Raw genomic sequence first — 11558 nt, forward strand, 5'->3', positions numbered from 1 at the left:
CTTGGCTATCATAATAGACACAAACAATATCATAGACATTATACGTAGAACCCATTTTAGATTATATCTAATACCATTATTTTAGATTATATTTAATATTCCTACTTTAGATAAATATCACTATTAAATTATAAACATTAAGGATAAAAATTCATAATGTGAGTAAAATTAGACAATAAAGTGTGCTACATTCTGAATTCTAAGCAAAAGCATGATTTAAATACAATAAAAAAATAAATTTTGCAGCTTATGAGAATAACTATTTCAGAAGCTTGGTGCTATCTAATCCAAATTCTTGATTCTTCATGATTTTAAAATTGTTTTATATGCGATATTTAATTAAACTGTGAAAAATTTATCTCCACATTTAAGAGAATATTTGTCACTAGAATCAAAGCTAAGAGTTGACTTATTTGCCTTCTGCCTCTCAGCAGGTTTCTAACATGGGTGGCAGGAGAACAAGCAATTGCTCAGAAGTGACTGACTTCATTCTCGTGGGCTTCAGGGTCCGCCCAGAGCTCTACATCCTCCTCTTCCTGCTATTTCTCCTTGTGTATGCCGTGATCATCCTAGGGAATGTTGGGATGATGGCCATTATCATGACTGATCCCCGCCTGAACACACCAATGTATTTCTTCCTAGGCAACCTCTCCTTCGTTGATCTCTTCTACTCGTCTGTTATTGCACCCAAGGCTATGATCAACTTCTGGTCTGACAGCAAGTCCATCTCCTTTGCAGGCTGTGTGACCCAGCTCTTTCTATTTGCCCTCTTCATTGTGACTGAGGGATTTCTCCTGGCAGCCATGGCTTATGACCGCTTCATTGCCATCTGCAACCCTCTCCTCTATTCTGTTCAGATGTCAGCACGTCTCTGTATGCAGTTGGTGGCTGGTTCCTATTTCTGTGGCTGCATCAGTGCAGTTCTTCAGACCAGCATGACATTTACTTTATCTTTTTGTGCGTCTCGGACCATTGACCACTTTTACTGTGATGACCGTCCACTTCAGAGGATTTCTTGTTCTGATCTCTACATTCATAAAATGGTTTCTTTTTTCTTATGCAGCATTATCATTTTGCCTACCATAATTGTCATTATTGTGTCCTATACGTATATTGTGTCCACAGTTCTAAAGATACGCTCCACTGAGGGACGTAAGAAAGCCTTCTCCACATGCAGCTCTCACCTAGGAGTCGTGAGTGTACTGTATGGCGCTATCATTTTTATGTATGTCATCCCTGACAAATTTCCTGAGCTCAGTAAGGTGGCTTCCTTATGTTACACCTTAGTCACTCCCATGTTGAATCCTCTGATTTACTCTCTGAGAAACAAAGACGTCAAGGAAGCTTTTAGAAAGATTCTCGGGGAAAAAATAGTTTTATTTAATTCTATGTTAACATTGATATAACTGACAGAGGTGTACAATCTGACAACTTGGGGAAGTATTGATGCAAAGAATGCGCCCATTGATCTTAGAAATATTTAACCTTAGTAGCCTATTAATTTGAATTCGATGTACTTACAGCTGAAGAATACATTTGGGCTATATTTTGCCTAACTGTTGCTTTTGGAGAGTAATGGGTTTCTCCATATTTCAACTTCATTTTGGGTAAAGATAATAATTGACGTGTCATTTGTTTTTAAAATGTATTCCACCTTTGCTGCTGGTTCTCTGAAGACGTTACTTGGGATGTATTATTTATCTTGAATTAGTAATATATGTTATGTGCATATGGATGTAATTTGCAGAGGTAAAAAATATATCATGTAATAAGAAATTATAACAAAATACGACACTTATTTAAGAAATCTTTTTGAGTGTTTAGTGGGAGAATCTGATGCTCTGCAGTGCACAGAGTCCTAAGGATGACAATGAGTCACTCAATTGTCCAGAGAGTGAACGAGTGACACATTTATTTCAAGTTTCTTTCACTTGGATCATTATTATTTTGTCCCCCATCTAAATATCTACTAAATCAATAAATCGTTCTTGAAAATTTCCCCCTTTTCACAAGAAACTGTAACAATAATCCAAAAGTAGTGATAGTTCATTTTTTGTTGTACAAGACTTTGTGAGAATTAACTCATCAAATTGATATTTATTTAATTTTGATGGACTATTTGCCCTCTGAAAATCCCTAGGTATAAGTAATTTCTATACTTAACCTCACAATAAAATGAGGGGAAAATGACTAAATAGAGGACTAAATTGCCACATGATAAACCCAGTGAAAAGACATAAATAGAAAATACAGAGCATGGATTCTCTAAGGTGAGTGGTCTTAATGGTCAGAGAAAACTTCCTGAGCACATTATTAAAAATAAATAGAATTGAGCAAGATGAAGTAGATAGGATTCTCTGCAAAGGAAATAAATACTACATAGTGAACTTCATGAAGTTTAGTAAGTGACTTTTAAGGCACAAGACAGGGAGTGAGAGATGAGACTTCAAAGGAAATTCAGGGAAATCATGCAGATCTATACAAGAAGCCATGGAAGATGACCTTTATTCTGTAGACAGGGAGTAAGAATTGGGTTTTTTTCTTTAAGTGGTATTGTGTTCAAATTGGTAGCTTTGTGGAAGATAAATATTCACAAGGAGAAGACAGTAGTCACAGAAAGTGTGTGGTCATCAAAGTAAGAGCTTATGGTGGTTTAACGAAGGCAAGTGGATTAGAGAGAGTGAAGAGATCCCTCTTTAACGCGGCAGGTAAACTAAGCTGAATGTTGATTGATGGTTGATAAAATGAGAATGAGGTAGAAGTGTATAGTGACTTCTAATGTTTGAACATCTATGACTGTGGAAATGAGACCTCATAAAATGAAGAGGAAAATGTATGTGGGTTAATCATTGTAAGAGTTAATCATTAACTTAGAAGTTAAGGAAATAAGCTCAGGAGTCACACTGAGCTTTCAAATTCAGTTTTCACCTATGTCACTCTGGGCAAGTTACATATGACTGCACTTTCATTTCCTCATGTAAAATGAGGTGCATAATAGCATGTAAATCAGAGCTACTTGAAGGATTAAATTATATAAATTTCATATAAATTTGTTAAATCTATATGAATATATTTAATGGCTGCCAGATTTATTCTTTCCCCTTGTCCTCAGTACTATGTCATGTTAAGTCTGAGAGAGGAAGATAATAATGTTCTGTGCGTCTTTCCCTGACTCTCAACTGCAGAGCACCTCCAACTCTCCAAGCTGACCTATGCTTTAATTTCCATAGACAGATTTTGAGGAACTGCTGACTTGGCTACTTCAGTCTTTACCTTTCTTTCTGCTGAGAACTAATTAAAAATATTTTTTAAATGACAGAAAAAAATGAAAGGATCCCCCAATTAGATGCAAAATAGTATCTTATCAAATACTGTATCTATTTATCTCTCTACCCATGTCTTTCTTTAAGAATCTTCTCTTACACTTTCACAAATGTCTCCTCTGTCACCCACAGTTTTTAAAATACAATTACTGGGGAAAATAGGGGACTCACAAGGTAGAAAACCTTTATGACGATTTTCAGATAAGTGGCTACTGTGTTAAGGTGGTGTCTTGCTTCTCTCCTGAGATGAAGCGGAAAGATTTTTAACTTGAAAGAGGCACATTTTACAAACCCTCCTCTGGGAGTACAATGCAGAATCCTTCAGGCAGCATTCTGAGTCCTATAAGGGAACAAACCTGCAATGAAAGAGGCTCCTGATTCTTTATAATTCCAGCCCACATAAGTCCCAGGCACAGGATCTTTGTCCATTAGATATTAGTAATCTTATATTAAACTGAGAAAGAAATCCTAACAACAGAGTTGCTGACAATGGAGAAGAATTTCCCCCTATAATCGCCCTGTGCTGCACAACTCCAACCCACCATCAGACCTCACATATACACATAAATACAAACATAATCACAGTCTCTCTCTCTCTCTGTCTCTCTGTCTCTCTCTCTCTCACACACACCAGGATACCTTTGAGTAGAATATGAAGAATGGTCACTGATTGAATCACCTCCTAGAGCAATGTATGTCCAGTGTCATCGAGCTGACTCAGAAAAGAATCCTCATGCTGAGGTACAGGCTAACAGACCTCACCATAAGAGAATGTGCATAGTAATTTTTCAGTGCTGACTTTTTTCCTTCTTTTCCCATGTTCAGGTAATTTCTGTCATTGCTACAGGAATTAAATTCAGGTATTCTGTTCTCACTCCTCTTTGGAACTTACTCTGCTTACTTTACTTTTGACTCCAGGAGATGGTAAGTCCTGAAAGCAGAGATGAGATTGAAACATAAAAATAAAATCTATCACGTTAATATAAATTAATCAAAATATATACATAAATGAATACACACATATGTGTACATAGGATTTTCTAAATATGATATATGCTTAATAATACTGCTTATAAAATAATGAAAGTTGTAATACAAGTCATGTAGAAAATCACTTTAATAATATATAGGTAATTTTTTTCATTTTTTTTTGCTGCTCTGTTTATGATTTTTTTTTACTTTTTATTAAGATTATAATAGTTTACAACCTTGTGAAATTTCAGTTGTACATTATTGTCAGTCATGTTGTAGGTGTACCACTTCACCCTTTGTGCCCACCTGCCACCCTCCCTTTCCCCTGGTAACCACGAATAAGTTCTCTTTGTCTACATGTTTAACTTCCACCTATGAGTGAAGTCATACAAAGTTTGTCTTTCTTTATCTGGCTTATTTGACTTAACATAATACCCTCAAGGTCCATCCATGTTGTTGTGAATGGGATGATTTTATTCTTTTTTATGGCTGAGTAGTATTCCATTCTATATATATACCATGTCTTCTTTATCCAATCATCAGTTGATGGGCACTTAGGTTGCTTCCACGTCTTGGCTGTTGTAAATAATGCTTCAATGAACATAGGGGTGCATGGGACTTTTGGAATTGCTGATTTCAAGTTCTTTGGACAGATACCCAGTAGTGGGATGGCTGGGCCATATGGTAGTTCAATTTTTAGTTTTTTGAGAAATCTCCATACTGTTTTGCATAGTGGCTACACCAGTTTACATTCCCACCAGCAGTGTATGAGGCTTCCTTTTTCTCCACAACCTCTCCAACATTTGCCACTATTTGTTTTGGTTATTTAGGCCATTTTAATGGGTGTAAGGTGATATCTTAGTGTAGCTTTGATTTGCATTTCCCTGATGATCACCGATGATGAGCATCTTTTCATGTTTCTATTGGCCATCTGTATATCTTCTTTGGAGAAATGTCTGTTCATGTCTCCTGCCCATTTTTTGATCAGGTTGTTTGATTTTTTGTTGTTGAGCTGTGTGAGTTCTTTATATACTATGAAGATTAACCCTTTGTCGGATATATAACTTGTAAATATTTTTTCCCAATTAGTGGGTTGTTTTTTTGTTTCAATCCTGTTTTCCCTTGCCTTGAAGAAGCTGTTTAGTCTGATGAAGTCCCATTTGTTTATTCTTTCTATTGTTTCCCTTGTCTGAGAAGACACGGTGTCTGAAAAGACCCTTTTGATTGTACTGCCTATATTTTCTTCTCAAGCCTTAAGGTTTCAGGTCTTACCTTGTGGTCTTTGATCCATTTTGAGTTTATTGTTGTGAATGGTGATAAAGAATGGTCAATTTTCATTCTTTTACAAGTGGCTGTCCAGTTTTCCCAGCACCATTTGTTGAAGAGACTTTCTTTTTTTCCATTGTATGCCCTCAGCTCTTTTGTCGAAGATTAGCTGTCCATAGATGTGTGGTTTTATTTCTGGACTTTCAATTCTATTCCATTGATCTGTGCACCTGTTTTTGTACCAGTACCATGCTGTTGTGATTACTGTAGCTTTGTAGTATGCTTTGAAGTCAGGGATTGGGATGGCTTCAATTTTGTTCTTTTTTCTCAGGATTGCTTTAGCAATTTGGGGTCTTTTCTTGCCCCATATGAATTTTAGGATTCTTTGTTCTATTTCTGTAAAGAATGTCATTGGGATTCTGATTGGGAAAACGTTGAATGTGTAGATTGCTTTAGGTAGTGTGGACATTTTAACTATGTTTATTCTTCCAGTCCATGTGTGTGGAATGTCTTTCCATCTCTTTATGTTGTCATCCATTTCTTTCAGGAAAGTCTTGTAGTTTTCGTTATATAGGTCTTTCACTTCCTTGGTTAAATTTACCCTAAGGCATTTTATTCTTTTTGTTGCAATTGTGAATGGGATTGTGTTCTGGAGTTCTTTATCTGTTAGTTCATTGTTAGAGTATAAAAATGCTATGATTTGTGTATGTTATTTTATACCCTGCAACTTTGTTGTAGTTGTTGATTATTTCTAATAGTTTTCCAATGGATTCTTTGGGGTTTTCTATATATAAGATCATGTCATCTGCAAACATCAAGTTTCACTTCTTCATTGCCTATTTGGATTCATTTTATTTCTTTTTCCTACCTAATTGCTCTGGCCAAAACCTCCAGTACTATGTTGAATAAGAGTGGTGAAAGTGGACACCCTTGTCTTGTTCCTGTTCTCCCAGGGATGGCTTTCAGTTTTTGCCCATTGAGTATGACGTTCACTGTGGGTTTGTCATATATGGCCTTTATTAAGTTGAAGCACTTTCCTTCTATACTCGTTTTATTGAGAGTTTTTATCATAAATGGCTGTTGGATCTTGTCAAATGCTTTCTCTGCATCTATTGAGATGATCATGTGGTTTTTGTTTCTCATTTTGTTAATGTGGTGTGTCACGTTGATTGACTTGTGGATGTTGAACCATCCCTCTGTCCCTGGTATAAATCCCACTTGATCATGGTGTATGATCTTTTTAATGTATTGCTGTATTGGGTTTGCCAGAATTTTGTTGAGGATTTTTGCACCTATGTTCATCAGTGATATTGGCCTGTAGTTTTCCTTCTTTGTGTTGTCCTTGTCTGCTTTTGGGATCAGGGTGATGTTGGCTTCATAGAATGTGTTAGGGAGTGCTCCATCTTCCTCATTTTTTTGAAATAGTTTGACAAGGATAAGTATTAAATCTTCTTTGAATGTTTGGTAGAATTCTCCAGAGAAGCCATCTGGTCCTGGACTTTTATTTTTGGGGAGGTTTTTGATTACTGTTTTAATCTCTTTACTTGTGATTGGGCTATTCAGATTCTCTATTTCTTCCTGCTTCAGTTTTGGGAGGTTGTATGAGTCTAAGAATTTATCCATTTCTTCTAGGTTGTCCAATTTGTTGGCATATAGTTTTTCATAGTATTCTCCTATGATCTTTTGTATTTCTGTGGTATCTGTTGTGACTTCTCCTCTCTGATTTCTAATTTTATTTACTTGAGTCTTCTCTCTTTTTTTCTTAGTGAGCCTGGCTGAGGGTTTGTCAATTTTGTTCATTTTATCAAAGAACCAACTCTTTGTTTCATTGATCCTTTCTACTTTCTTTTATGTTTCAATGTCATTTATTTCTGCTCTAATTTTTATTATTCCCCTCCTTCTACTCAATTTGGGCTTTGATTGTTCTTATTTTCTACTTCAACTAGATGTCATTTGAGATTGCTTATCTGAGATTTTTCTTGTTTATTGAGGTGAACCTGTATTGCAATGAATTTCCCTCTTAGGACCACTTGTACTGCGTCCCAAATGAGTTGGTATGGTGTGTTTTCATTTTCGTTTGTCTCCAGATAATATTTGATTTCTTCTTTAATTTCTTCAATGATCTATTGTTTGTTCAGTAGCATGTTGTTTAGTCTGCACATTTTTGCCCCTTCTCCTGGTTTGTTCTTGTAGTTTATTTCTAGTTTCATAGCATTATGTTCAGAAAAGATGCTTGATATTATTTCAACCCTCTTGAATTTGTTGAGGCTTGCTTTGTTTCCCAAGATATGGTCTATCCTTGAGAATGTTCCATGTGCACTTGAGAAGAATGTGTAACCTGCTGTTTTTGGATGGAGTGTTCTATATATATATATATATATATATATATATCTATTAAGCCCATCTGGTCTAGCGTTTCATTTAATTCTATAATTTCTGTGTTGACTTTATGTCTGGATAATCTACCCATTGGTGTTAGTGGGGTGTTGAGGTCCCCTACTATTATAATATTGCTGTTGATATCTCCTTTTAGTTTTGTTAATAGTTGCTTTACATACTTTGGTGCTCTTGTGTTGGGTGCATATATATTTATAAGTGTTATGTCTTCTTGGTGGAGTGTCCCTTTTATCATTATAAACTGCCCCTCTTTGTCTCTCTTTATCTGTTTTGCTTTGAAGTCTACTTTGTCTGATATAAGTATGGTGACACCTGCTTCCTTATGTTCATTATTAGCTTAGAGTATCATATTCCATCCCTTCACTCTGAGTCTGTGTTTGTCTTTGGGGCTGAGGTGTGTTTCCTGGAGGCAGCATATTGTTGGGTCTTGTTCTTTAATCCATCTTGCCACTGTGTGTCTTTTGATTGGAGAGTTCAATCCATTTACTTTTAGAGTGATTATTGAAATGTGGGGGTCTAATGCTGCCATTTTATCACTTGTTTTCCAGTTATCTTGCATTTCCTTTGTTTCTTGTCCTATGATTTTTGGACTACCAATTCAGGTAGGTAGTTTTCTATATTGGCTTTCTTCTCATTTGTAATTTTTGTCTTTATTCTTGTTATTTGTTTAGTGGTTACTGTGTGGTTTGTATAAAACATCTCATAGATGAGATACTCCATTTTCTGATAGCCTCTTATTCCCTTAGATTAAGCTGTTCCATCCATTTCCTCTTCCCCTTCTAGTTTTTTATTGTCAGATATTTTTTCTTCCTTCTTGTGTTGTGAGTTTGTGGTTAAAATGACAAGATTATATTTATTCTTGGTGTTTCCCTTCCTTTTATCTTTAATGTTATCCTTAGCCTTTGCTAACCTGTCCTGGTGGAGGGCTGCAACTTTCTGATTTTGTCTTTCTACTTATCTCCTTTGCTGTGGGTTTTGTAACCACTTTCCTTTTTTTGTTTTTTTGGGTATTAGAGTCTTGCTGAGCATTTCTTGTAGGGGAGGTCTTGTGGCGATGAACTCCCTTAACTTTTGTTTATCTGGGAAAGTTTTTATCTCTCCATCACATTTGAAGGATATTTTCGCTGGATAGAGTATTCTTGACTGAAAGTTTTTGTCCTTCTGAGTTTTGAATATATCATTCCACTCTCTTCTAGCCTGTAAGGTAGATGCTGAGAAATCTGCTGACAGCCTGATGGGGGTTCCTTTGTAGGTTATTTTCTTCTGCCTGGCTGCCCTTAGTATTTTCTCTTTGTCATTAACTTTCGCAAGCTTCACTACTATATACCTTGGGGTTGGTCTTTTTACATTGATAAAGTTTGGATATCTATTAGCTTCTGTCACATGGAGTTCCATCTCTCTCCCTAGGTTTGGGAAATTCTCAGCCATTATTTCTTTGAACAGGCTTTCTGCCCCCTTCTCCTTCTCTTCTGCCTCTTAGATGCCTATAATCCTTATGTTGCATTTCCTAATTGAGTCAGATATTTCTCGGAGAGTTTCTTCATTTCTTTTTAGTCTTAGTTCTCTCTCCTCCTCTATCTTCAGCATTTCTATGTTCCTATCCTCCAGATTGCTAATTCTGTCTTCCACATTATTCACCCTACTTTTCAGAGAGTCCAGATTTTTCTTAATCTCCTCCATTGTGTTCTTCATCTCCAACATTTCTGATTGGTTCTTCTTTATAGTATCAAATTGTTTTGTGACATAGCTCCTGAACTCATTGAGTTTTCTATGTGTATTCTCTTTTAATTCATTGAGTTTTTTAATGATGGCTATTTTGAATTCATTGTCATTTAAGTTATAGATTTCAGTGTCTTTGGGATTGTTTTCTGGGTACTTGTCATTTTCCTTCTGTTCTGGAGATTTCATATATTTTTTCATACTGCTTGATGGCGTGGATTTGTGCCTCCACATAGAGATAGAGTTTAGTTACTGCTTCCACTTGCTTCTACTGGAGGCGGGGCAGCAGCTATGTAATCTGAACTGACCAGAATCCCTGTCAGCTGTTGCTGACTGGACCTGGGCCCCTACTCATAATCACAGTGGCCTTGTGGGGTCTCTCATCAGCTGTGGGGACAATCGCAAGGGGGCCTTGGGTTGCTGGTGCCTACTGTCACAGACTGCCTAGAAATGCTCCCTCCTTAGGGTCTGCAGCAGTGTTATGGGCTTTCACAGTGGCCAGCAGCAGGTTCACCTAGACTCGCAGCTCTTCCACCGTCAGGGCCTGCAAGATCTCATTTGTCCACTATGGGCCACAGCAGAGCTATGGGTATCTACTGCAGTCTGTGGTTAGCTCACTCAGCTGTGCTACTTCTGCCTTAGGGCCTTCCAGCCTTGTGATTGCCGGGTGGGTCCTCTCCCCTAACACTGCACAGAGGCTTTCCCTGCAGCTGTTGTGGGACTGTGGATTTTCCCCCTGGACCACAGAGCAGTCTCAATGGGGCTCCAACCTGCCACCACCCACTCACATGGTCCCTCTGGGTCTCCCTTGCCCCTTTGGGGCCACAGCAGGGCTTTGAGTGATAGAGGAGGCTGGTGGGTTGCTGCACCAGCCAGGTTCCTTTTGCCCCAGGGCCTCCCAGCATTATGAATGCTGGGCAGGGCCTTTCCGCTAATGCCAATTTGGGGCTTTCCCTGCGACTGCTGTGGAGCTGTGAATTTTCCCACTGGGCTAAAGAGCAATCGAGGGGGGCTTAGGTAGGCTGTAGTCACTTGTTTCCACCATCATGCTGCTGATGCATGTGCACACCCACCCTTGGTACTGTGGTGATGCTATGAGCATGTCAGCCAGTAGAAAGTTGCCTGGAGGTGCTAGGCTGTCTGGGGTTTGGAGAGTTTTCACTTATCTCCACCTCCTCCTAGGGGGAAGTCCATGCACCTTCCAATGTATAGCAGAGTGGGTTACTCAGGCATCCTGAGATGCTGTGTGGATATCATTTGTTGACCAATGAATGTTCAATTAGTTGTAGTTCGAAGAGGGAGAGACAAAGAAAACTGCTCACTCTGCCATGTTTCTGACATCACTCTCTAGGTAATTTTTTGATTTGGAATTCCTGGTTATTTTTCAAAACATCATTATTAGTACCTAAATAACATGCTTATCCAAAACAGTATGCACATAAAGAACTTCTTCAAACTCATTTAGGGCCTTCCCATTAAATTTATAATTATAGCTAATGGTAGTGTCAATAACTAGTAGTGTTTTCTTAATTTAAATGACAGTGTTTATGGTGGTGAATCTTCACTCAACTGCTGCCACAATAACAACAATTATGATAAAACGAATTTGCCTACTCTTAACATTGAAATTTTTATACAATAAGTATATTCTATTGCCTTGAGTAGTTTCCTGTTTTTTGGGCCAAATTAAATCTTTAGTCCAAAAAAAGACATTTCTGAAAAAAAGACATTCGTTGCTCTAAAATGCAAGTCCTTGGATCTGAAAAAGCAGCTCTGTTCACTATTTTTTCTTAAATACCTTATTGAGGAATAATTGATATAAAATAAACTATGTTCATTGAGAGTGTACAATCCTGTGAGTTTTGACAGTTTTATACATCA

At 37.4% G+C, this 11558-nt stretch overlaps 1 protein-coding gene across 1 annotated transcript; it reads left to right on the forward strand.

Moving 5' to 3' along the window:
• Window positions 1–419: 419 nt before the first annotated feature.
• Window positions 420–1406, forward strand: LOC124252332 (olfactory receptor 9K2-like). Its single transcript, XM_046685687.1, has one exon. The coding sequence runs from the start codon at window positions 444–446 to the stop codon at window positions 1404–1406; it is 963 nt and encodes a 320-aa protein (XP_046541643.1). The 5' UTR covers window positions 420–443.
• Window positions 1407–11558: the final 10152 nt, after the last annotated feature.

Source organism: Equus quagga, chromosome 1 (genome assembly GCF_021613505.1).
Source record: "Equus quagga isolate Etosha38 chromosome 1, UCLA_HA_Equagga_1.0, whole genome shotgun sequence".
Lineage (NCBI taxonomy): Eukaryota > Metazoa > Chordata > Mammalia > Perissodactyla > Equidae > Equus > Equus quagga.

Excerpts from the sequence above, each read along its gene's own strand:
- LOC124252332 (XM_046685687.1), top strand. The coding sequence starts at position 444 with ATGGGTGGCAGGAGAACAAGCAATTGCTCAGAAGTGACTGACTTCATT.